The following is a 26,919-nucleotide window of genomic DNA, read 5'->3' as shown; positions in this document are numbered from 1 at the left end:
AAAACATACAGACTAAAAATAAATAAAGCACTTGGTCTGAATTGTACTTACAAATTTTCAATCCCCATTTGTATAAACTAGTTTTCTCTTCATATTAGTGACTCTGTTTAGAAGAATCACTGTTTGTTGCATGGCAAATTAAAAAAACCTTATTTTGTTTACATGATGGAAAGCTAAGTTTTCAGTCTGCTGCTTCTTTTCTCTTTCTCCATTTCACATCCTTCTCCTACTCCGTTCTAATTTTTTATGTAGTAAAACACTTAAGGCAGACCAAGCATGTATTAAACATCCTAATCCCAAAGAAGCTAAAAAGTAGCTTAAAGTAGTTTCATGCACCACATGTGGCCCATAATCCCAGAAGTAATTTAATTTAATCACCTTTTCTTACCCTTAATTTTTTTTTTCTCCCCTGTGACTGCGTGAAAGACTTACACGCAGACAGAGGAGAAAACCAGCTAACTAACATTGTTGAAAGAAACAGTGAAATACTAACTTATTCCACCGAGCCTATAGTACTTATGGAAGTCTCATACCAGAGAATAAAGGTAACTGTGAACCGAAGCACTCTTATGAGGTGCCAAAAGTGTCATTTAAAGATCGATTTGCAGTTTTTAAGTTTGAATTTCATTACTCTTGTAAATTTATCAGATCTTTAGTACTATTTTTAAAAGACATTAACTTCTCATGAAAAAAAAAATTAACAGAGCTCTGTTTAGGAAAGATCCTGCTGATATACTGCCTATTTAATTTTTATGCTACCTTTTTCATAACAATATCTGAAGTTTTAAGTAACAAATATTTATTACATTCTTCTGTTCTTGTTTCTCATTCACCACATAAATCATGGTCTTCCTCTCTCTGCCTTTATAGGAGCCAGCTGTGGTTTTAGAAACAATTATGACTTCAAGTGACGAATAAACAGCAGAAGCAAAGGAAGTCTTGAGATACTATCCACATAAAAATGCCATTAATAAATAAAACAGGGAAAGAGAACTACAGCAAAGCTGTAAAAAAGCAGCTTTGCATCTAGACAAGATGCATTCCATTTCTCTAAGATGAATTAGTGAACTTTAAAGGAATAGCCCTAATTTGAACACTATTATCTCAAAATAACATATTTTTGAGCAAAAGCTCTGTGCTAGCATATACATATAAGGAATTATTTTAGTAATAAAAATAGATCTGTATTCCTTTTTTTGTTGTTGTTCTTCTGAACATAGTGAAGCCAGTGCAATTCTGGAAAAGTAAATTAGATTTTATGCAAGATCTCACATCATCGGTAGCAGCACTGTCAACTAGATTTCAGAGGACACATATTCTCTCCCCTCTTCACATCTATCCAACAAACAGTTAGTGGGGATTCCACAAGAGTCACTGGAGGCTGGATCTGAGGCTATCTGAACTGCATGGACAAAACCAGGAACAAGAACGACTTTCAAGACCTAAATTGTTTTAAACCATTTCTGAGAATGCTTAAGCAAGAAAGCCAATGTTTGTTCCTCAGACCTCATTTTAAATCTGTGGTGCTGTCAGCGATTAAAACCACCTTTTTTCATAAACTGAATAAATTAAATTTAAAAGCACCCAGGCATTACAAACAGATGAAACTGTACTGACCAATTCACTTAAGAAAGTTTTTCTCCTCAGATGAATCTGATTAATTACTAAATACAGCACTTATTTTTTAAGAGAACTATTAACTCTAATACTCTTCACTCATCCCCTGATGTTTAAAGATTATAAGCAATACCTATTACAAAAGCCTTTAGGAACTGTCCTCCACGGTGTCTTTCTTTTTTTTTTTTTTTTTTTTTTTTTTTAAAAGAAACGTTCAATTTCAGGAGTTGCTGGCGAGTACGACCCAAGGCAGGAGTGTCCCTGTGGGAGCTCTCTCTGTGCAGGGGAGCCGCCGTGCCGGTGCAGCCCCGCTCCCTCAGCCGTCCAGCCTAATACATATTTATTTATCTCTTTGATAACAAAAGCTGCCCCCCCCCCGGCCCCATTTTTAAAGACATTACTTTGTATTATTTGATATTATTTTTTCCTCAGGACTTTAAAAAGACACCCCTTAATCCTTCTCCCGTCAAACCCGAAAAATACTCCCTCCCGAACACCCCCGTACAATTTGCAGGGAGCCCTGACCTCCAGCCAGGGGCAGGGGTGAGACTAATCCGACTACTTTTGCTTTGTTTCCCCTCTTTTCTTTCCTTTTTTTTTTTTTTTTTATCTTTCTAAAGTCGGCTCGAGGCCGCCGGGGCAGCGGCGGAAGGTGGCTGGTTATACCGAGCAGCACCCGCGGCACAATCAATCATCTTTACGCTAAAAAAAAAAAAAAAAAAACCAGCTTCGGGTTTATTTAAAAAAAAAAAAAAAAAAAAAGAAAAATCGCGGAGGGGGGGGGGAAGGAGCGGCGCGCGCATCGGCGGGTAATGGCTGTTTGTAGCAACGAGGTATTTAGCGCCGGAGGGTGAAGGGGGGTGGAGACCAGGGTGGGGTGTCCCAGGAGCTTCGACCGCCTCAAGTTCCCTGGCACGGAGCTCCTGGCACCGGCCCCCGCCGCGCTCAGGTGCCCACGGCGACGGGTTAGACCGGGCACCCCTCAGCCCTCCGCCACTGAGGGAAGGAGGGAAGGGAAAAGGGAGGGAGCCGCGCTCCCGCGCTCGCCCGGTTACCTCAGGAAGTGCCGCGCGGGCCCGGCGGGCGGGCGGGCGGCCGTTGGAGCCCGCCGCGCGGGGCCGTGCCTCAGGCACGGCCCCGCGCGGCGGGCTCCAACGGCCGCCCGCCCGCCCGCCGGTACCTCAGCGGCGGCCCCGGCCACTGACCTGCTCGCCGCGCGTCTCCCGCGGCTCCGCGGGCTGAGGAAGAGGAGGAGGAGGAAGGGGAGCGGGGGGGGGGGGGGGGGGGGGGAAGCGGGCGGTGCGGGGCAGGGTTAGGCGACCGCTGCCCCGGCGTGACAGGGGCGGCGGCTCGGTGCGTCGGCCCCGGCTGGGCGCGATCACGGTGGAGGCGCCGGAGCGGGTCCTGTCACATGATGCGGTTCCTGGAAAGTTCCTGGAAAGCAGCCTTTGTATGTAGCCATCCCGGGGGGGGGGGGGGGGGGGAGTGGCGGGGGCAGGATGCCCTCGCCTCGCAATCAAAGGCGAACAGACCGCCCGCGCCGGGGAGACGGGGGGAGCGGAGGGTGTTCTTTCCCCAGGAGCACCATCCTCCTCCGGCAGCGGCAGCCTGTCTGTCTGCCCGAGCGCAGCCCCGACGCTTCTCCCCGGCGGCGGGTGCCGTGTCCCCACCGGCCCTTCAACGCCGCCGGGGGCGAGAACAACCTGACCGCCTCACCTCCAGGCGGCGGCAGCGGCGGCCCCAGCCCCGTCCCGCCGAGGCCGGGTGAGTCCCGTCGTCGTCGGTGTCGTGTCCGTGTCGCGTTCCCCCCCCCCACCTTCCCTCCCTGCGCCCAATGCCCTGCTGCTCCCGGGACGGAGCTGCCGAAGCCGGAGGCAGGCTGCTCCGGCGCTCCTCGTCCCTGACCGGGGAAGGACAGCTAGCCGCCACCGCCTCGCAAAAACCCTCCGTCCCCGCCAAGCTCCCGCGGGCGGCGGCACATCGCAACCAGACGCTCCCCCCGGCGTCTCCCCTTCACAAAGGGGTCGCGCCTGAGCCACCCCCCACCCCCCCCCCGGCAAAGCTGCTCCCACCTGCGCTCGGGGCTTTGCCGCCGCCGGCCCCGCAGCCGCTCCGGTGACAGGGCGCACCTGCGCCCGGTCCCCGAGCCGGCGGCGGGAGGTCCTGCGCTGGGGGGGGGCGGGGAAGATGGGGATGGGCTTTGCCCGGAGGGCTGTCGCGTGTGTGCCTGCGTATGTTGCGATAGAATACCCGGCAGGGCAACCCTATCAGCTGCCACTGAAGTTTAATTGGGAAAAGTTTCCGAGCTCCGCCGCGGAACTTGGGACGGGGGGGGAGTCACCTCGGCGAAGCCCCTCAGCCGGCGGCGGCTGCTGCGCACCTGGAGGCAGAGACTCTGCCCGGTTCGCAAGCACCGGCGGGGGTCCCGGGCTTCCCCGTGAGACCCGTCCCCGGCCAAACCGGCTAGGCTCTCCCCTCGCTGGCGCTGCCCGGCTCCGTGTCGCTGCGGACGTGACGGTGGGAGAGCGAGAGGCTCTTTTTTTGTTGTCCCTCCCGTTCGCGTCTAGCCGAGCGGAAAGATAATTTTTTTTTTTACAATATCGGGATTTAATGGAACGGGAAAAGCACATTTCCTGCCCCGCGCTAAATATATCGCGCCCTCCACCGCGCTGCCCCTTCCCGTACCCAAGCGGCCAGCGAGCCCCGGGAGCCGGCGCTGCCCGGCGCACCCGGCCCGCAGCCCCTCGGGCACGCCGCCGCCCGGGAGAGGCTCGCTCCCACCCCGGGAGCACGGCCCGCGCCGCGTTCCCGTTCCTAGAGGTACGACTTTGCCTATGACCTTACTGAAAGGCGTACCGTGCCGGTGCCGTGCAACCCGGGCAGCGCCGGGTCTGCGACCTGGCCCCGCTCCTCCGGTACCCCTCCCCGCTCCTACCTGTACGTGCTCGGCTCTCCCCCACCCCCTCCCCAGCGGTACCGGCCGGGTTCCCCTACCCCGGCCGTGGCAGCGGCGCATCAGCGGGTTTGCCCTTGCAGTAAAGCGAGACCACCTCCGCCCCGGCCCCGGCGGAGGGGATCCGGGGACAGGCTGGGCGGCGGCGGGTGGGAGGGAGGAGATGTCCCTCCCCCGCTCCGCCGGGAGGTGATCTCTCGCCCCGGGTCCCTCTGGATGCTGGGAAGTTCCGAAGCGGGAGCGCCAGAAAGGCACGGGCTGCGTCGGGAGCGCCTCTCGCGGGGCTCGCCGCCGCTAACCACGCTCTCTCTCTCTCCGCTCGCAGGCGGCGCCCGGGCCGGGGACCGGGGCCATGCACCCGACGCGGCGTTGAGCACCGCGGCGGCGGCGGCGAAGCGGAGCCCTCTTCCCGCGGGCAGCCCCCGACCTGCGTGCGAGCGGGGCCGCGCCCGCCACCGCCGCCGCCCCCCCCCCCCATGACCCTGCGCTCCGCCGGGTCCCTGGAGAGCGCGGAGGGCTCCGGGGGGCGCTGGGGGCACCCCGGGGCGGCGGCGCCGGTTGCCGAGGAGTCCCGTGAGGCGGCGCAGCTGGCCGCGGCTATGGAGGAGCTGCGGCGGGCAGGTAAGCCCGGGCGGCCGGCCGGGAAAGGAGGAGGCGGCGGGGGGGGGGGGGGGGGGGAGGGAAGCGCCCGGGGCGGCGGCGCTCGCCGAGGTGCCCGGTTCGCCGCCGCCCGCCGCTGTCCCGGGGGAGGCGGAGCGACGCGGAGGGCAGAGCCGCCGGGCGGAGAGGGGCAGCGGGCGGCGGGGGCGACGCTTTGCCATCGCCGGCGCTGCGGGGTCGCGGCCCCGCGGCGGCGAGGGGCGGCGGCGGCCGAAGCGAAAGCACCGCCCGCCCCGGCAGCGCCGCGCCCCGGCGGTAGCCCGGGATCGCCGGCCGGGCGAGGGCCGGGCGCTGCCGCCGGCCGGGGCGGCCGCGGCGTGGGGAGCGGGGCGGCGGAGGCGCCGCATCCCCCCCGGCCCCGCGTACCTGCGCTCGGCGCGGCGGCGGCTCGGCCGCGGGCGGGGGGAAGGGCTTTTGTCTTCACCGCCTCCCCGGCTAGGACCGCGGCCGCGCCGCCGAAGTTGTTTTCGTACCCCTCTCCGCTTCCGATCGCTAGACGAAGCTCGCTTCGGCAGCAGCCTGCCGAGAGCTACCAAAAGCGGGCTTTTTGCGGGCTGCCAGCGTGTGCCGTGCGGCCGCAGCGCTCGCCCCGGCGTGGGCGCAGCGCGGAGCCGCGGGGCGCGTCCCGGCTACCTTACGGGCGGTCCGCGGGGTCGGCGGCTTCGGCGTTAGCCTCGCAGGACGCTGCAGGAAAGTTTGTGCGTGTGTGTGCGTAGATACGAAAATAAACGGTGACCTGGAAGGCTCTGTCAGAACGAGCCGCGTTGTAAAGCAGATGAATTTAAATAGCAACTAAAAATTTACAGTGCCTGCAGGACTTCAGCTTTCAAACAACAAAGGAAATGGGTTATTGCAAGGGTTTTGGCCAAAGAGAAGCTTTTTAAACAAACAGGAATAAACAAAACCCTTGTTCCTCTCCTCTTTTAACAGGATGGTACTGGGGCAACATGACTGTTGCTGAAGCCAAAGAGAGATTACAGGATGCCCCCGAAGGGACCTTCTTGGTTAGGGATAGTTCCCATTCAGAGTATCTACTGACGATTTCTGTAAAAACCTCAGCGGGACCGACCAATCTACGTATAGAATATCAAGATGGCAAGTTTAGACTGGACTCTATCACTTGTGTCAGATCTAGACTTAAACAGTTCAACAGCGTTGTGCATTTGATTGAGTACTATGTTCTTATGTGCAAGGACAGAACCGAAACACCTTCAAATGGAACAGTTCATCTTTACTTGAACAAACCTCTCTATACGTCTGCTCCATCTCTGCAACACCGCTGCAGAGTAACTATAAACAAATGTACAAATCGGATTTGGGAGCTGCCATTACCAACAAGACTAAAAGAGTACTTGAAAGAGTACCAATACCAGGTATAAATATATTTTCTAAATGCCTCTAATGTAGAGTAACTTTTAAATGCAATTCTTAAAATCAGCCAGAGAACTGAGTAACCAGTTGTACAACTCAGCATGGAATTCACTATCAAAACAGTGGCAGTTCTGGGGGAAAGGTTTTTATTTCAGATGCCACAAAGGGAGACTTTATGTAGAATAATCCCACTTTGCATCCTCGGGGGTTTGACAAGGTGGCATGCTATTCTTGCGAGGAGAGAGAAGCCAGGAATCTGTCCAGATTGTGTTGCTTTGTCAATAGCATAAAATACTGCACTAACTGTCAAATGCTAACTGAAGCAGTGGGACCGGGAGAGACTGCAGAAGTGGTCAGAGACGTATGAGAGTGCATAAGTATCTCAGTTGTCCGATTCCAAGATTAATTTGGTGCTGGTGTTCGTATAATCCTGAAAGCTTAACTGGATCACACTGTGATAATCTTGCCAAAGTTATGCAACTAATCAAATCCAGTCAAAAAAAGTGATAATGTATTCAGTTTTTTTTTTTGAACTGTAATTCTTGTGCTTTTCTGCAAGCAAAGGAGTACTGTAAGTAATCAGTTTAAAACATTATTTTTTGAAGTTCACTAAAAGCTGACCTTAAGGAGAAATGCCACATCTTTCATAGGAACCCAGTATGTTGCTTATTATACCAGATTGGTATCCCAGAATCTTTAACATGTTAACATCTTCCCAGTGGTGATATATCCATGTTATTACTATTAAGCCTCTTTTGGTTGAGGCTTTAGGACTGTACGCTGCAGACTTGCAGTTGCTCAGTTCCAATGTCAAAACATGGATATCAGCAGTTAGAGCTGTCTTCTACAGTGTAGAATGTTTTCTTCAGCTTGTTTCCCAAAATGTGGGGAAATATGATTTAGGGGTTTTTTTTGGAGGGGGTTGGTTTTTTTTTTCTTTAGGTTTTTTTTTTTTCTTTTCTTCTAATTCACCATTGTAGCTATCAGACTATTACTCAATAAAGTAAATCAAATTGCACAACAATCTCCCAATCTTTGTATGTATGGATTTGCTACTATTCAGGAAACAGTGATCTTACCAATATAATTTCTCAGCTAATACTCAAATAAATGCACATGTATCGGTGAGGATGAATACCCCTGCTTTGCCTTTGTGGTGCTGCTCAAAGGTAGAGCTGGATTATGTTCAGATTAGTGGCTTAGAGGCTGCCTGCTGAGTTCCCATAGTTAGGTATTAGCATAGGACATTGCTTTTTCTGTTACAGCAGTCCTCCAAATGGCAAGAAGGGACTAAGGCCCTCAGTACCCATTCCTCAGTCTACATGTGAAGTATTTAATAGAAGAAATATCCAGGATGAGAGTAACAAGGACATAGATTCATCCTCAGTCAAGCACTTCATAGTTTTAACTCTTTCCCTAGCTTTTTAATTAAAGCAAATAGACCTGTGTTTGAACAAGGAGGGTTGTCAAGACTTGCTGTGATCTAGCCCTGCCCAGGCTGAAATAGAAACAATATAAAAGAATCTTCTTGTTTTCCTTGTGACTTAACTGTTCTGTAGTACTGTCAATATGCTCTGTCCCTTCTCATAAACTCTGGGGCACTGACCAGCTTATTTTGTCGCATCTAAACTCCCAGTGTTAGGCACTGAGTTTTGTCATTAATGTGCTGGCAGAAATGAGTAGCACGGCCGCTGAGACGAGGAAGACACCAAGAACCTGAGACAGAGGGGATGGTCCCTTGGTACGGCAAATGCTTGATATGTTGTTCTCTCTGTGGAAAAGGTGGCTTTTCTCCCTCTTCCTCCATGGCTTCAATTCTCTCTCCCTGTTTTTAATGCAATCTTTAGTATAGAAATGGGTGGAGTTTTCTCCTGAAAAACAAAACAAAAGCTTTTGTTATGTAAAATTTTTCTCCACGCCCTGCCAAAATGTAGCAGATAGTTGGAAGTTTTTCACCTATCACGGCAACCACCCTCTGGTTCCCTCCCAGAAGAGCTCTTGTATTCCAGGTACGGGTCATAATCACACGGTTCTTCTGTGCTTGTCATCTGTCTTGCTAGGATCTGCCACCCTGAAGCTGAAGAGGTTTTCCTGTGAGCAGTGCCCATGAAAGAACCGTATTCCCGGGAACACTTTTCATCCTGATGAATCTGTGTTCTTACAGTTCTTGTCTAGCTCCACCTTGAGATGAGATAGCTGCTATATGGAATAACTTCTGTTACAGTAAGAAACACTCTAATCTGCTGCTACGTTAACCTTCTACTTCTGGGCATTTTTAGCCAAGGTGATAAACTTAGCTGTGATACACTTGGGGTCTCAGTGGTGAACACATTATGCTAAGGTTCTTTAAGTTCCCTCCAGGCTAGCCCCTGGCCTGGGGATTTAAAACCACAACTACCAATGCTGGAACAAGCACACTGAGAAGATAAGAGCTTTGGGGTGCAATGAGACGGTCACGTTGTACATGTAAGAAGTGATTTATGTCTCGTTGCTGGCAGCCTGCTGTGAGCAGTCACAGGCCAGGTACGCCCCACGGCAGAGCCAAGCTCTGAGGAACAACGTGGGGCAGATGCAGGGCAGATGCGGGGCAGCTCGCTGGGCTTTTTGTTAGCGGTTCTCCAAAGCACAGGGGCAAACGGCAGGCTGAAGACAAGGAGTGCTAGTAAAGTGAAAGGTGGTGATTCTTGTAAATAATCAAGAGTAGTTACTGTGATGTGGAATCTAGTCACCAAACATTGAGCATACTGACTTACGCTTCGTATCATTCGGATTAGTTACTGTGAGGAAAAGTAGGGTCTGTAGCTATGGTGTGCTCGAAGCAGTGAACAATATTTTGAACAGACTGGAGGGGGAACTAGTCCTCTTTGTATGAAAGCATAGTTCTTGTCCTCATTAGGATGCCAGCCCTAGGGTTGATGCATTGCACTAGTAAAACTAAACCACACTATAGCTTGCTGAAAGCTTGGCTTCGTTCTAATGCAGCACAGAGGAATGACTTGTTCAGGTACAAAAAAATCCAAGGATAGCACATGATTAGATTACAGTGGTGCAAAAATGTTGCATGTAGACCTTGTGAATTTTCAGGCATGATCATGTTGTCCAAACATTTTAAAAAAAGTTCCAGTGCTTTTTTTTTTTTTTACTTTACGGATGTTGTTGTGGCTTGTTTACAGCACTAGCTTTTAAATTGCTGGCCCTTCAGATTCCAAAAATTACTTCTAACTGATACATGTCATCTTGAATTGCTAGTACAGAGTGTTCAGTGAAGCCAGTTTCACAGGTTCAATGCCTGTGAGTCAACCAAAAATCATGATAAGGACTTTAATCCTAAGCCTTTTTTTACACCCCATGTGTTGGTTTGGTTTTTCATTTTTGAGTGTGGAGGTTTCAGATTTTCCAGCTTATACCTGGAATGTTAGTTGCTGACAACCTCTTCATTTTAATTAAAGGAAAGCTGAGAATCCCACAATCCTAAAAGGTGATGCTTGGAAAAAAAAAAAAAAAATTGCAAGATGAATGATGAAAATGGAACTGCTGACTGTATTTAGTTGAGCACTAAACCTAGCAGAAGTGTCAACTATGGCTCCATTTTAGTTGTATGGGTATTTACCTGCTGCTAGTATTATCACCAGAGACAGAAAATGGTTCAAATACAAGATGGGTGGGTAGAGTGGGAATGTAACCAAGCAGCTGCGCCCATTGCATTAGAAGTAATTTTATTTTAATCTGATCTCATCAGTATTAGTGTCCTAATTATATTTTATATAACCACGTTCTAGATAAACAATATATAATTATTAGCAAGAAGGAAAAATTGCTCACTAGAATATGGGGGCAGAAGGGGTTATTTTTATATCTTAAAACAATCCGGAACTTACAGGGTTCTGTAGTTGCATCAATTGCTGTATCTTAGCAAAGTGTTCCTGTAGGTAAATTACCTTGTTAAAGATCCTAGAAAAAACTTTATTTACTTACATGCTGTATTCAAGAACTTTTTCTTGTATTCCTGATGAAATTCCTATGCATTTTTCCTTTGGCTATAAGCCTAGGATCTAGCAGAAAGGAAGTCAAGCGATGTCAGGGCTTTGTTCTTCTTAAGCCGAAACACATGATGGAAATGGGAAGAGATACCTTTAGACATGGGTGTCGTGTCTAACAGTCATTTAAAATAAAGTAAAATAAAACTTCTGCCGACGTTGCTGTCATTAAAATAAATCTAAGTATCATATTGACTGCTAGAGGAAATAATGGCTTGAGGGATTCTAAAAGTTGTATTACTGATTCTCAATAATTATAAGAAACTTTTCTGTTGAAAGGAGAAATTTTGTTTTTTAAAAACTATAGCAATAAAGGAAACTTCTAGTACATAAACCATAAAATTTCCAAATAGAATAACTAGAAATTACTTGAAAGGTCTGAGCTGGTTAGTGCCCTATACACAAAGGAAATGGGGATGACAAGCTACTTTGGTATCTCAGCCTAGCTCCTGAAAACCACTTCTTCATTAGTGTTAACTTCAGCAGGTCTCAGTATTTTGCTAAGCCCTTAGCATGACTGAAAATGCCTGGAAACAACATTCCACTGACATACAACTTTGGATCACCAAGGTCTGAGCTCGCTTTACAACATGGCGGTTTGCCACAGTGTTGCCGAAATTCAGTAATTTCTACAACGGGCTGAAGATCAGTCAAAGAAACTGGGAGGCAGAGCTGGTGCTGCCAGGGGCTGTGAAGGGCATCGGTGCCGACCATCGCTGGTCCTCATCGGCTGTCTCAGACAGAGGGCACGCGACAAGCTAGGTAAAATACAGCTGCCAGAAAACCAGAGGAGAAGCTATGCTGCTTGCTGAGGAGGGAATTACCTGTCTGGCTTTTGGTGTCTGAGAAGGGACTGAAGGGAAAGAACATGAAAAAGCTAGCAGCTCCTATGAGAGGTGCCACTTCTCACAAGGTGTATCAAATAACTAACCACCAGGACTAGTGCGATGCTGAAAGGTGTATTAGTACAGCTTAAAGGTCCAGGGGAGTATCAGCATAGTTTGAAACCACATATAAACAAAGTCTGCCTAGATAACTGAATTTTGGGGGAAAAAAATAAGCTTATAGTAAAATCAGTCTGTCCTGGTCCCAGGGTTGCCAAGGCGTGGGAGGGATTAACTGTTTATTAATCACGTTATCTACAGGGCTTTGAAATAGCCAGTGCCTCTGACAAAGTCTGGGGAAATGTAAAAACATATCACCATAATTATGGTGTTTAATCTGCCTGATAAATTGTGGATTTTATTCTGCTTAAATGCTATTTAAAAAAAGGATTGCAGCTGTGTTTTGCTTTGTTTTCTTCCAAAGTTGGAGCCGTTAACTCTCCAGGAACTGAAATACCAAAATAATACCACTACTTCCTATGGTATTAAGGAGGAATAAAATGCATTTTTTGCAATATTTATATTAGCATAAGGAACAAGCTGGCATTTAGTAGGAAAAAGTTTAAACAGGTAGTACCCAGGAAAAAATTTAGTGCTGAGTGCTGCAAAGAACAAAATACGTTTAAAACCTCCCACATTCAGTGTTCCTGCCTTAATTCTTCTTTCACTGGCAGGCAGGGTTTTTGTAAGTAAATCCTTTTGTTTTCAGTCAAATTGTTCCGTAATTGATGTTTCATAGCTGAGAATTGCAATTTGGTGCACTGTCAGTTAACAAATAGTGAATGCAGAGGTATGTTCAACGTAGGAAAAGATTCAAAGCCCAGTGCAAATTCTTTTGACTTTTGAGGTTATTTGGATCAGGCTTGATAACAAGAATTATGTAAGAAACAGTTGTAAGACTGACAGTTGAAAGCTGTAAAATCCCTTTTCCAAATGCGTTGTTACAATTTAATTGTATCTCTTTAGGTTGCAGCCCTGAAATAGAATCTGTTCAGCTGAATCTCTGTACCCACACTCAGTTTGTCTCAGGTGGAATCTCCAAATTTGAGGGGATTGTTCTGGACACTTATATTACACACATCATACATTTGTTTTTTTCTTACCTAGTGTGCTGCTTGACACAGTCTGGAGGGCAGAAGAAGTTGTGGATCAACTGTTACTGTTTATGGGATTTTTAGCCGGTTCATTTTCTTTTAGGAAGAGCAATATTAAACAAGACTGAGCCTATATTAGCTGCAATTTACCCATCTGTAAAGTGGGCAGTGGACTTAACATTTTGTAATTTATCAGCGTGGGGTGAAAAGTCGCTTATATTTCAATTAACATTGATAGGAACTTAAGCTGCAATGATGGTAATATCCTTGACTGGTTGCATTGCTAGGAAGAGAGAAGAAAGTAAGTTAGGGAAGTGAGATTCTTGTCAAACTAGATTGCAGTAGAAGTGGCATCGCTGCTCCTTTGTGAGCTTAAAAGCACTTCAGATGCATGTTGTCTGCGAGGGAAGCTGCCTGCGAAAAGATAACTTTTCTGGAAATTCATCTGTTTAACTCCCCTGATGGAGGATGCAGTGCCTACTGCAGGCTGCTTAACTTGCCCACTGTACCCATGCATGCAGGCAGGTTTCATTTTGAAAGGGAACAAAACAGAGTAAGTGAATTTTTAATCAAAGGGTATTTTTTGTTTGAGAACAGGATGTATGGAAAAAGTATAAGCAGTGGCAAATCTCTTGCTAGGCTACCTGTAAAAACCTTCTATGAATCATTACTAGCTCCTGAAAAGCTTAACCTGAAAGTAAGAACCTTTAAAAATATAGGTACTGTATATGAGTTTGTCTAGGTCAAAGCCTGGGAAAGAAACAGAAGATGACAAAAAGCAGTAGTTATTCTCCTCCTAAATAAAACCAACCTTCCAGTCTTTTATCTAAAATGCTAGACAACCATTTCATATACTGTAATGTGCAAACAAAACAAGCTGGTTTTGTGAAAAGGTTTCAGACTTGAATCTTAAATTCCTTTTACTTATTTTTCAGTGTTTGATTTTCAGGCTAATTTGTGAATTTTCTTTGTTTGTTCTCACATTATTAAAATGGTTGCTTTACATTTAAAAAATAGTTTCATAAGTCTGGAATAAATATTTAGAGGCTTGCAGTATTTCATCTGTCTCCTCAAAACATCTTTAAATTAAACTTCAAAACCAAACACAGAATTACATTAATTCGTATAAAGAAAATGGACTAAAAATTCTGAGAAATACTGAGTCACATTTTGCAAATATTAATTGCAGGGTTTTTATTACAATTAATTCATTGCAGAGATTCTTTTTTTTTTTCTGGAATGAATCCAAAAGTTTTGCATTTGATGCCTGCTTCTTACAACTATTCTGCATTCAACTTTTGGCTAGAGATTATTTGTATCAAAGTAAACAGCATTAAGAATTAATTCATTGCAGTACAGCTAATAAACACTTATTTTTATTACTGAAACAAAGGTGAATGTACAGACACTACACAGTCACTTCAAACCCCATGGTTTAAGATGTTTTGAAACGTTCCATGCTATATTTTAGCTACATGCTGGACATGCCTTTTAATAAAACAATACTTTTAAGGAAGTTCATGACATGTCACCTACATTTTGTATTCATTGCTCTCTTCAAACTGCATTTAATTTAAAGCCTTTACTGTTTCAATGAATGGGAAGTTATGAAGTATCAGAATAATCTGAGCAGCAGCCGGGGGGCTGTTCCCCTTCAGTGAGGCACTTCAGTCCTGCCCGTCACCTTTTCTCAGGAGCGATAAGGAATCACTTTTGGAGTAGCAAGTGCCACCTGACGAGTGACACCCCCTCCCAAGCCACAGTCCAGTGCCCTCAAACCCTGCTGGCACCCAGCGCAGCACGCCTAAGCTCCGTCTACAAGTTGGGCAACCTTTCCATACCAAAATCGTCCCGTCCTTGGCATCAGCCTGGTTTTTGGTGGCTGGCGCAAGAGCCCTGGATGTTGGCATTAGGGGGGGCCACGCTTGCGAAGGGGAGTGCAAGGGGGACCAGGGTGAGGAGGAAGAGGAGAGGGAGGAAGGGAAGGGATTATTGCCTGCGACGGCAGTGGACGGCAATGGCTTGCAAGACCCTCGTCTGGTCTTCAGGCCACCGAGTTTGGGCCACCCTGACTTATATTTTCAGTGGTTTTGAGATACATCACATTCAGAAGTGTTTTCTGTGCTCTTCTTTCTGAAAATGACAGGCAACCATATAATATGTGTTTCTTTTTTTTCCATCTTCATTTCAGAGGTTTTGTGAGAGATTTAACCAAATAGATGTGTTTTTAATAAACAAATCTAGAGGCTCATATTTCTTTTCTTTTGTCCTTAAAGTTGGAATGCTGTCGTACAGACAATTGAAAACAGCATAGTCCTAATAGATTAAATCTGCTTGCACTAGTTTTAAAAACACATTCTGGCTCTTGTTATCAGCAGAAACAAATTAGTCTGTAGAAAACAAAGAAAATATGTACATGCTAGCATACAGCTTGACTCTTAATTAGCACAAAGGATCCTCTCAAATGCCTTTTATTTTTTTTTTTTTTACATCTCATTATTGTACAGAGTTTCTAAAAAGATTTGGGACTTTTAAGTGAGCTTTAAAAAAAGTGTAAGGTAAATTTAAAAATCTGGTATTCTGACCTGGAATAACCCACATGTAAAGAGAACAGCATAGTCAGAAGAGATGCCGCTTAGCTTGGTTCCCACAGATTTGGACTTGCTACCCCGAATTCAGCAGTCCTCAGAAGTGTGGCATGATGACCACCGGTGATTCCCCAATCCACAGAACCAGTGAGAACGAGGTCTGAAGTCTAAAAGTCTGATGATACTGATGTGCGGGATTGGCTGTGGTCCACCGATCTACAAAGTCTAGCAAATACTTTTTTAATCTACACGGTTAGCTTTGAGATTTGAGCAGAGTTAGTGGGGAGTTGAGCTGAACCCTAACTGGCTCAAATATGTGTGTGTGTATCTATATCTATATCTATATCTACATCTACATCTATATCTATTTGTCCCTAAAACTGGAATAGGACCAAACCATCCTTCTGAAGTTTTACTGAACTCGGACCAGAACTGAACTGGAAGAACTTTAGTCAGGGCTGAACCCAAACAGAACCGAAATGAAAAGTTTAAGGGCTTCTCTCCTTTGACTTAAAAGTATTACCTGTGCGCATCCTTGTTCTGTAACTGCGGAGTATAATCAACACCTGGAGTGCATTGCTGAAGATGAACCCGAAACACCAGTAGTGCATTTATGGTTTCTGCTAGTGAATGTGCAGCACTAATTATAAACTAGTGGAAGGAAAAGGAAACACCAGACTTCCCCTTTAATCAGACTTGGATCTCTGCTGTCATCCTCCTTCCTAGGCTTATCTGTTTCCTTTCGCTGCTTTCCTTCTTTGCATCTCTGTTTAGACTGTAAGCAAAGACGGGACTAAATACTGGCTCTACGACGGGCTACCATTTACTTGAGTGGGAACCGGAGTTGCTCTGTGCGTATCCATATGTTTTGCTAACTTTCTAAGACATTCTTGGACAGCATAAAATAAATAATCCTAATTGCCTCATCTGGCAAAAAGATATAGTAAATGCAAGTGATGTAACTGCTTGTCTTCATTTTCTATTTTAAAATGTAGGCACATTATCTGCAATTAAATGCAGCTGTCAGGATTACAATGATGTGATATTTTAAGTCTCCAAGTTCGGTCACTCCAATTCCAGATATAATACAGTTCCTTACATTGTGACTGGAAAAAAAAAGCTGCAATCATAAATACAAGAAGCTAAGAAAGGAAGCTTTCAGTAGCTGTACAGCGCTGTGCTGAAGAACGATCATAGAGATGGTTTGTGGTGTTCTCTGCTCCCTGGTTTGTGTTGTTTACAAATGTATTTTCTCACAACCGGTATTACAAACTATCCATGACATGAAAATTTAAAACAACCTCAGCTGTACTTTTGCTACAACAGCAGCATACTTCTCATCTTCAGAGTTACCGATGACTGACTTGTGTGGTTTCCAGTGTTGTCGAGGTCATAGTAAATACGTTAATGCATCACTCTGAAACAACCCATAGGAGTATTTAAATTTTTTTATGTCTGTGTTCCTAGAAGACTAACATGTGTGCCTGAGACAAAAAAACATTTACTTTGGTTTCACAGATGTATTGGAATAAGATATTATTTCTCAATTATTTAAAAGCCATTTAAACCCCTTGTATCAAATTTATTGTCTGGAAATAATCCTAGATAAAAGCATTATGTCAATTAAACCAAAATACTGCTTTAAAATTGCCGAATAAGTAGCATCTCTGTAGAAGCTGGCTACATAGTGAATGCATATAATTTTTTAAACATTTCTTAAATCCAGTGTACAAACTTTGCCTTTAAGACTGTGATTCACATTCTGCGTCCACATAAATTCTCAACTTTGCTGTCAGCCACAGGAGAATCAAAGGAAAAGGATCTAAGCTTTCTGAGTGTGACTAAGTGTGTATCTTTATGCAAAATCTTGTGGATAAATATCATGTTAAACATATGCAGTATGTGAGCTCTACCAATAATACTTTCAGTTACGTTTTTCCATGGTAAATTATTTCCTGGGTACAATGCCTAGGAAAGGCATGCAAAGGTTTCCATAACAAACTTCCAAATACCCTTAAATCTGTACGATTAGTCTCAGCCGACTGTGCAAATGGGATTCACACAGCGGCAACACTTCTAGCAGCAGCTGCAGCAACCACCTTTCCTGCTTTTCCAGAGGGTAGGCATTAGCAAGCCGAGCAGACCGCAGTCAGCTCACTGTGGTTGTCTGCAGCTTCAAGGTAGCATGTTCCAGCTCTGCAGGATCTTTTTTTTTTTCTTTCATCATTACTGCGGTCCCGACATGAAAGAAAAGGGCTGACACTGCTCAAGCCCATGTGACACCTGACACCTACGTAAAGATGGAAAAAAGTTCTTCCGTGATATCTGATAGGAAATGACACCGCCTTGTTTTCATAGCTCTATGAATCAGTTTTCTCCTTCTACTGTACTTTGGTTTCAAATATTTGTGTAAAATGATGTGAAAGAGATGTTTCTGTATTCAATAATAGATGAATAAAGGTATGAGAATGTGCGTAGCGCTGTGGTAGACACAGGTGGGATCTTACTTTACCAAATGGTTTTCATCTTACTTTGCTAAATGGTTTTAATCTACGGAAGTTTCATTTCGAGGCTGTTCAGATGAAAGTAATGAAGCTAAATACATATAGTATTGGCTGTAACACTGCCGTGCGTTTGATACGATGGTACCAGCACCTGGATGAAGTCTGGCTTAGCACATACTTGCAAACAGGAACCGGTATTCCTAGAGAGTAATGAGATCCGCTGTTTCTAATGTCACGAAAACTCCATCTTTGTACTTTCTAATTTAATTTTAGATACGACGCCTCCCCTGGCTACAACCCCCCCCCCCAAACCACCCCACCACCCAGATGCCGAGAGCGCAGCAGGTCCTCCGAGCTCCTGGAAAAGCACCTCCCTGGCGGAGACCCCCCCCTCAGCCCCCCGCCCCAACCACCGCGGGGTCTCCCCCTCGGACCGGGAGACCCCCAACCACAACCCCGCAGCAGACATTCCCCCCCCCCCCCCGCCCCGAGGCCCACCTTCCCGCCCGGGAGGCGGGCGGGACGCTGCCGTCCGGTGCTTGCCCACAGTTGACATGGCGGCGGCGGCGTTCCCGCCAAACCCCCGCCCCGTCCTCCTCAGCGGGGCCGGCGGCCGCGGCCCTTCCTCAGCCGGCCGGCCCGCAGCAGGGCGGCGGCGGCGGCTTCCGGCGAAGCCCTCTCGCCTTCAACAAAGATGGTGCTCCCCGCGCAGGCTCCGCGGGCGCCCCGTGTAGTTCCCCACTTCCCTCTTGTAAGTACGGGGCGAGGGCGGAGGGGGGGCTCTCCCCTCACAGCGCGCTCTCGCCCGCTCCGCGCTGTGGCTGAGGGACCGGCGGCCCCGCTCGCTTCGACCCCGGCTCCCGCCGCTGAGGGGGAAGCGGGAGTTCAAGGCGTTGAGCCCCAGCGGTGCCGAGGGGACGTTCGGCGGCGGCGGCTCCCGGGGCCGGGGCCGGGCTTCTTCCGCGGGGCGGGCCGGGGCGGTGGGAGCCGAGGGCCGGCGGCAGCGCCCGCCTCCGCGGCGGCAGCCGTGCCCGGCGGGAGGGCGGAGGGGGAGGAAAGAAGAAAGGAAGGAAGGAAGGAGGGAGGGAGGGAAGGAAGGCAGGCCGGCCGGCCGGGGTGCTGCTGCTGCCGCCGGCCGGGCTGGAGGCGCGGGGCTCGGGTGGCAGCAGGTCGGGCAGCCGGCCCTTGACTGCGGCAGGAGCAGCAGCTTCCAGACCTGGGTTAAAAAGTTAAAAGCAAAACTCGATTTTTTTTTTTTTTTGGGGTGTGTGTGTGTGTGTGTGTGTGTGAGATTTTTAACCTGTAGGCGTGCTGCGAATAGCCAAAATCACTCGTGGATCAGGCAGTGTTAGCTTAGTCTTAGCTAAGCAGGCACATGGGAACACGTACTCGGACTCACAAGCAGCCCAGTGCCGTTGGTGTTTGGGAAAATGCCAAAGCGTTCTCAGCCAAGAACTAAGTGAACGTTCCTTTTAGGATCAGAAGGGGTCTTTTTAGGGTCAAGGCTTTCAAAAGTTTTACCGCCGTTCATGGACAGATTCTGTGCCAGATCCAGAAAAAATGCAAACTTGCCTGTGTTGGTGTGGTGGTAAGTCAGGGACAGTGCTCATTCAGCAGGACGTGGGAGTATATTTCTTAAAATTTGGCTCTACAGTGGAAAAGATGCATATTTAGAAGTATACAGGGAAGGTTTGAGCCATGTCATCTTTTGGGTGAACGGACGACTCATCTTTCTACTTTACCTCTAGCACAGCATTACTGGAGAAAATTTGCTTTGGAGCTTACTTTGGGTCCCTAGGTATAGGCTGTGATTAAAATTAAATTAATTCTATGCTGTGCTAAACTCTGTCCCTCCACTGTTACGCACCAAAATCCTGATATATTTCCATATCTGGCTGCTTAGTTCCTGACTCAGACATTCCTTCTCACAGTAGACACTCACAAAGAAATACTGAATTTTTAAAAAGACCTTAAAAATCAATACACCCCATCTTGGAAGTTTACTCGGCCGGTGACGTTGGGGTTAAGGGCCCTCGGTGTTTAGGGCTTTAAAGCCTCAGTTGTGCTCACTCTGCAGTCAGCGAGCCAAAGAGCTTTTTCAGCAGAAATTCCCCCTTCATGGCTTGGTAGGCATTTTTCAGTGCACAAAGGTGCAAACTGAGATGGTTTGAAAAGGCCTTGTTTTTGCAAAGCATTGACCACTTTGGTCATGAAGAAGGGAAACTCATCAAGTGCTGGAGAAGTTGATGTTCCTCATCCGGCACGTGGGCAAGGAGGCTCCTGGATGGGGCTGTGGGTGGCCCGTGCAGCATGTGAAGCACAAGAGCTTCGTAGCATCTGAAACACTTTTCTGCCTGGGTTGAGAGAACGCACTCAGGGCTGCTGCTGGGTGCCTGTCTTAAACTCTGCAAGCGCTTCATGAGCTCAGGGGTGATCAGGGAATCCTGGAAGGGAGAAATGGCGGGGATCTGCTGCCTGAATTTTATCTGGTTTTGTTTTAGTCCAGTGATCGCTCCCAGTCGTTTCAAGTTAGTGCGTGTTAGAGACCAGAATCTTCAGCTTCACCTGTCCAAAATGAGCATCCGAACATCAAATGGGGAAATCCAGTTCTCTTTCCTGCCTCCTCTTTTTCCATCTCCTTGCTTGCACTATCATCTCACTCCATAATGGAGTTTGATGTTTGAGCTACGCTTAGCAAACTAGCATTTTTTAAGGACATAGCCAGGATAGATGTTGTTTGATGCCCAAATGGCCCCTAGACAGAAGGCAGGCACCTCAAAATTCACTTCACTATACAAGAAACATACTGGGTAACCCAGGAGAGATGGAGTTCTCCCGGGAAGGTGCTGTCCAGCAATGCTTTCAGTGCTCAGGGGAAGTGTTTTCAGAAAGTAGCTTTATCGGGGGGTGTCACAGATGGGGTTTTCCAGTCTCTCTTGGGGTCCTAGGCCCTTGCATTCTGTCCAAGATGCCATTTACGTGCCTATGTGTTCTGTTGGTTGCCTGCCCTGGATTTTAACAACCAGGCCAGCCAACCAACCAACCTTTGATGGGGCTTCGAGAGCTGGTAGGCACCTCTCACCATATAAAGACTTTAGCAGGTTTCTTACAAAAGCTTTGAAAATCTCTGCTTCTCCTTGTATTCTCAACCTGAATTAAGTACACTTTCTGCAAGGTCTAGCTGTTCGAACAGCAGTGTCTAGTTTAATTATCAGAAACTCACTTGGTAATCACACTCAACACCTGCTGCAGGTTTTTTACTTCATTATTTACTCATGAGAAAGAATTTAATTGTATTACTCTGTCATTTTCCTTTTCAAGTGCCATTAATGGGCCTCGGGATATGTTTGTCGTTAAGGTCTAGACTGGACATCTTGATTCCATTCATAGGTCTGGCACGGACTCCCTGTATGATCTTGGATAAGTTGCTTGGTCTCTCTGGACCTTGATTCCTCTTCGGTAGAGTGGCTATAAAATGCATCTTTTCCAGCTTTTATCTAGTCAGAGTGTTAGTCAAGTGAAATGGAAGCTGGCAGAGGGCATCCGATTGCTTCCTGTGAATGCATTAGAAGGGTAAACATCAGGGAGGGAGAAGAGCTACTTAAGCTAAAGAACAGTTGTGGCAGAACAAACACCTATAAATAGAAGGTGGATAAATTTGAGATGGAAATTCGAGGAAGGTTTCTCATCATCAGATCAGTCGAGTTCCAGAGCAGCCTTCCAGGATGAGTCGGGGGGAGAACGACCTGGTGCGTAAGGCACATTTCTACCCCTCTGAAAATTAAAATGCATCGTGTAGGCCAAAGCTGCCTGCTGACTCTGTCCCTGCTGCTGCTGCCTGGCTGTGGTGCATCTACCAGTCCTGCTGCTGCTTTTGCACTAGTGCAACAGCAGTAACATCAGAGGCATCAGTAACAGAGCCCAGGTGTGACATCTCTCTTAACTTTTTGGGGGTAGAGTCTCTTAAGGACTGGCAAATGCTCTAGCTGCCTTCAGTATGGACCTTGACCAGTTAATGAGCGGGATTATTTGGCATGGTTTTTATTCCATGCCAAAGGTTCTCTTCCTTTATTAATATTTCCCAGAAATGGCTGCATTTTAGCTCGTGAGGCAGTGAAATCTGAGTGGAAAGAAGATGGTGGGGATCATTAATAGTTTTCCCAGGTTGGTGGTTCTGAGTTTGGCATTCTTTCTAAAGGTTGCCAGGTATCAAACATCACTTCTGGATGTTCAGACATCACTTCTGGATGTTAAAGGTTGAAGTATTTTAATCTTCATGCATTTCCCTACTCCTTTTCTCACACTCTAGGTTGCCAGATGGATGCCAGAGACAAGCAGCTTTTACGCTCCCTGCGCCTGGAGCTCTGCACAGAGGTGCTGGTGGATGGAGTTGTTATTCAGTATCTCTACCAGGAAGGGATTCTCACGGACAGTCATGTTCAAGAAATAAAATCCCAAACCACCACTCAGAGGAAAACCATGATGCTCCTTGATATTCTCCCCACCAGAGGACCCAAGGCTTTTGATGCATTCTTGGATTCCTTACAGGAGTTCCCGTGGGTTAAAGACAAGCTGATGGTGAAGCGTAAGGAAATGACAGTACAAGATCCTGCAGGTAAGGCCATGTTGCTGATATTTTGAAGCTTGCTCTCAAGCCGTAAGTTTGAAAGTATTGACTGTACCAATAATTTCAAGTTATGCGTTGTGTAGAAATGGAGCATGATATCAACAAAAGGGGACAGCCTGAATTTGCTGGAAGCCAGCCAAACGCCAGGAAGTATTGCAAACTTTGGGGAATGAGCAGGGCTGAGTTTCAGGAGACCGGGAGACAGGAGGAGAGGCTGCCTTGGGAGAGGCTGGGATGTAGGAGGACCCAGACTCCATTACCTAAAGGAAATGGACTATAAAAAGTAGTTTTGACTAGCTGCAGAACAGTCTTCTCACCATCCATACCCGATTATTCTTTGTTTTATGTATGTTTTACAGTGGTTTGTTTCTGGATTGCTCATGTTGACGGAATTTTTATTTACTTACTCTTATTATGATTTTAATGTCATTTTGATTTAGTAGCATATGCTAATTTAGATTTAGTTAGCTTATTATGTTTACTGGAGTGCAAATATCTAGGATCATTACTTCTAAAATTACTAGCCATTGCTAAGTTTTTAAAAAAAAACCCAGGAGCTAACCGATTTACAGGGTGTTGTATGTAATCTTATTTAGTGAAATCTTTGGCTTTCTGGCATTTAAATGTACTTCTAAAACTAGTGTTCTGGACTTGATGTTTGTTCGGAAGTGATTTCTTTACCAATATGTGCATGCAATTGTTGAGCTGTTGTGAACTCCGAAGAACTGCTTAAAATGCACGTTTCTTGCCCTAGATTCTGGCAGCATGCGCTGGCTGCTAACCTCATGTTACCAGCGGGATAGTGAAATAGTCTGCACTTCGGAACATCGTTTCCGAGCAGTCTGATTAACTTTTCTCCAAGCCCTCCACTCTTCCCCCCTATTTGAGTTTGGCCATATGTATTTTGATGCACATGATTTTTCCAGTGTCAGTGTGCTTTGCATGAGACTGAAAGCCTGTGAAGGTGGGTGACTAAGACCCGTCGACCGTCACGTGCACCTGCGTCCCAGTTCAGCTGCATGTTCAAGAACGTTTTGTCAAGATCTGCTGGACAGATCTGACATTATCTTACCTTAGGACATTTTTAATGGAATATCACGACAGCTTGTCTTTCTGTTGGGCTCTGTGGAGGTTGCTTTATGCTTGCTCGGGAATGGGTAAATAATTTTCAGAATTTGGGAAATAAATGTCCTGTGCTGCCCATAGGGGAAAACACTGCAAGTTCTCAGCACAATGCATACTTGTGGCATTGAGTGTGCTGGGAAAGACCTTGCTCGCTGTTATGACAAATCCTGTCATGCCAATGCTCTTTATTTGCCTTCCAAATCAGCCTGTTTGTTTGCTAATTGCTGGTTAAGCTGTTGAATAATCCTTACAGTTCCAGAAATGCACACACAGCCATCGAGTACAGTCAGGATTGCATAGTTTGTTACCAGAAAAATTGTTTCTGATTTTTGTACTTTTGCTTGTTTTGTGGATTGCTTGTTTCCCTTTTTGATCGCTTGTGACTAACGTGCTGGATTTATGCATATCGGGTTCTCTGGTTTCAAGTGGGCTGACTTGATAATCCTATTGCCAAATTTTGTGTGTAAATTAGAAAAGGCTTCCAAACCAGATCAAAGGTTACTGTTATTTTTACTGTGGCAATACAGAGTGCAAGAACAGGATAAGAGGCAGATAGCCAAGTTTGTTTTAATATTTAGGCATGTTCTTTAGAAGCCAGGGAGAGAGAGCACCATCTGTGCCCTAATAAATGCTGAGTGCACCCTGGAATGAATTGGAAACTATGGTGGCATCATCAGTGCTGATTACATGCAAGAAAATGTGGTTTGGGATAAAAAGTCTCGCTTTGCATTCTAAACAACAAACTTGTAAGCTTTTGTCTCAGCAGAGTACTTGAGCATGTGCTTGGCCTTAAGCATGGAAAAAGCCATTGGCTCTAATAAAACTATAAGCATACTTAAAATTAAATGTGTTCTTTAGTGCCATGCTAGATAACTTAACTTCTGCCTCATTGGAAACAGTTCTTATAAATGATGATTTGTCAGTGGCAATTTATTTTAAAGAATCCATTTGTAGTGAAAAAAGCCTGCCATATACACAGTACCTTTTTTTCAACCCCAGAACTTTTAAAATTGAAGTTGATTTTATGGCCTCAGATTTTTAAATCTTTTTTTCCTTTGAATCATGCATACTTATGGAAATCGCATGCCTGCTGTTCACTTGTTTATGCTCGATTAAAATTCTGTTTACTCAAGCAAAATATCCTCAGTTTTTGCAGATCTTTTGCAGGACTTAGGACTGGTGGCAAGTTGTTCCTTGAAGGAAGGTTTTATTTTATAGTCTTTCTCTTCTCACTGACCACATGTAGGATTTTTAAAGTAAGTAAAAGTAGACTTAGGTTTTCTCTGTCTGAACTTAAAAACTGTGGCACATGCACAGTGATTTTTTCTATGCAGGCCTTTGGATTATTGCACATTTTGTTCAAAGAGATCAGGCTTTCTATCTTTCCTTTGGCTGAGAAATATAGTTTGTTGGTTCCCAGTTAAAAAAAAAAATCACAACTGTAATTGTTAAGAAGCTTTAAATTTATTTTCTTCCCCTAGTAAAAAAAAACACCACAAAACAACAAACCAACCGAACCAAACAAACAGCAATTTCAGAAGGACAGAAATAAAAACATTTTTGGTGATTAGTGTAAATATGATCTGGTGGACTGAGCAGCTACAAAATGGAAGCCAAAGTCTGAGACCTAGACAAGACACTGCCACTGACTCATTGGGAGCCTTTGGGCAAATTCTTCCAAAGCAGTGGGGTTATTGATTCCCAAGCTGTGTAACTTGGTGTAATGTTCATGGAGCAGCATATAGGGTAACTGTAAATTGGCCCAGGATTCAACCCAGAGTATGCTGTTTGGCTGCTTGTAAATAAATGAACTTTAAAACCTGTGATAGCCTGAGTTTTATTGCTGAACATCAGTTGACTTAAAAATAATAGTTCTGTATATTGTTATCTGCTGTAGTTCCAAGGAACACAGAAGACCATAATCCTGCAGAGCATGAGGAATATTTTTTTCGTGGGAATCAGGAGAGTGATGTGCAGGCAGGTAGGGCCACTTGCATCTGTAAAATTGCAGCAAAGAGACCCAAGATTCCTTCCCCTTGCTTGTTTACTTTATGCACAGGACAGCCTTTTGCCTCGGGTCACCTTTCTCCTCTCTCGTATGGATATGTCAGATGGCCACAGCTTTGGGGAAACGTTTTCTTAAGGTAGGGAAAGTATTGTAAAACCCCAAAATCTCAAGAAGAAAATTTAAAGTCGTGTGCTTTTGGAGGTAAATATTTATGACTTTAATTTATTTCAAGATGATAGGGTGTGTTTCTTGCTTATCTAAGAACCTGTGGTAAACAGTTCACCTGTGCAGAGTGGCATTGCAAGACCTAATGATTATAAACATCAACCGCAGTACGAGTTCCTGATTTTGAAGATGAGAACTGCCGTAGTAAGAGTTAACAAAAATAATGTGGGTCTGTTTCATTGGGAAAAGACTATTCTGGTTTTGCTGCCCTAGTTTGGATAACTTTATGCCGTTGTCAGGCACATAAATCTTCAATATAGTATTATAATTCGTACAAAAAACTACAGCTGTTGGCAACAGATTTCCATTCTTTCTAGGAACAGCAAACAGTTACCCAATATTTTTTGCACTGAATAAAAAAATATAAGCTTCGACGGCATTTGTTTATGAGAATGTTTTTCTAATCTCTCTCTGCTCGGGAATTTCTCTGCCCAAGTATTATATTTCCCTCTGTGCTATATGTTGCTATAAAATTATTTAATTCTAAGAGTGTTAGTACTGGACCTCTTTGTAGTATAGATGATTTCTCCATTCCACAGGAAATCACAGCATACTGAGAAAGAGAAAAGTCTGAGATACAGCGTTTGCCAAAGGAATCCTGCAGCACCCGTTGCTATCTGGCAAATGTTAGTGAATTTGGGGCATGGAGTTACACAGAATCGTCTTGGGAAAGCTGTTCTCTCACAACTAAGCAAGGAATATTTTCCAATGCATGATTTTGTTGTTGTTGTGGTACCTAGTCAGAAGTCTGCATTAGGGTCCTGTTAGACTTGGGTGAGGTTTTTTGGTTTGAACAGATTTTAGTGTGGTTGGGGTTTTTCCCTGGATGTGTGGGGAACGTGTGTTCTCATATAGCTATATAAAGCTTCATGTTGTGTAACACTTTGGATGAAGCATGCAAATACAAAACAAAGCAAAACATGTACTTCTGAGAAAGCCATCCTTCCCTCCCCCCACAGCTTTCCCAAAGTCCTTTTTCCACAGCCGGGTTGTAGGTTTCTAAGAACTCGGATTCAAATGCAACAGCATTAGGACATGGGGAAGTTTAGCATCTCTCCTTACCTTTTGTTGGCTGCTGCCTGCCCTCTTCCTATTCTGCTTCCTCTCACGTCTAATGCAGTGAGGAAACAGTCTGGTCTCTTGCCTTTTCCATTTGGATGTCAGATAGGAGAGCAGCTGATGAATTCCTTTTCTCTCTCTAAAATGGTGGACAGAAGACGGTGGTT

At 45.9% G+C, this 26,919-nt stretch overlaps 2 protein-coding genes and 1 long non-coding RNA gene across 8 annotated transcripts in view; 2 read left to right on the top strand and 1 right to left on the bottom strand.

Moving 5' to 3' along the window:
• LOC128135559 (uncharacterized) overlaps window positions 1-26,893 on the bottom strand; it is a 47,355-nt gene extending 20,462 nt beyond the window's left edge. For 3 of the 6 annotated variants that reach the window (XR_008233125.1, XR_008233123.1, XR_008233121.1), the window contains exon 1: window positions 2,823-3,064. This is a non-coding gene — a long non-coding RNA (uncharacterized LOC128135559). Of the gene's footprint in view, window positions 1-2,822; window positions 3,065-3,333; window positions 3,412-4,552; window positions 4,910-26,755 lie in introns of those variants that run through there. The other 3 variants (XR_008233124.1, XR_008233122.1, XR_008233127.1) reach the window with 3 other exon arrangements.
• On the top strand, window positions 5,040-7,442 carry SOCS2 (suppressor of cytokine signaling 2). Its single transcript, XM_052774575.1, has 2 exons — window positions 5,040-5,191; window positions 6,161-7,442. Exons 1-2 carry the CDS (start codon window positions 5,047-5,049, stop codon window positions 6,607-6,609), a joined length of 594 nt encoding a protein of 197 aa, XP_052630535.1. The 5' UTR covers window positions 5,040-5,046; the 3' UTR covers window positions 6,610-7,442.
• CRADD (CASP2 and RIPK1 domain containing adaptor with death domain) overlaps window positions 18,339-26,919 on the top strand; it is an 80,603-nt gene continuing 72,022 nt past the window's right edge. Inside the window, exons 1-2 of the mRNA XM_052774576.1 lie at window positions 18,339-18,459; window positions 22,018-22,323. Coding sequence (XP_052630536.1) covers window positions 22,026-22,323 — 298 coding nt within the window. The 5' untranslated portion in view covers window positions 18,339-18,459; window positions 22,018-22,025. The remainder of the gene's footprint in view (window positions 18,460-22,017; window positions 22,324-26,919) is intronic.

This window comes from Harpia harpyja, chromosome 23, assembly GCF_026419915.1.
Source record: "Harpia harpyja isolate bHarHar1 chromosome 23, bHarHar1 primary haplotype, whole genome shotgun sequence".
NCBI classification, from domain to species: domain Eukaryota; kingdom Metazoa; phylum Chordata; class Aves; order Accipitriformes; family Accipitridae; genus Harpia; species Harpia harpyja.
Note: the sequence above shows the minus strand (reverse complement) of the source record. Positions and strands in the feature narration are given on the sequence as shown.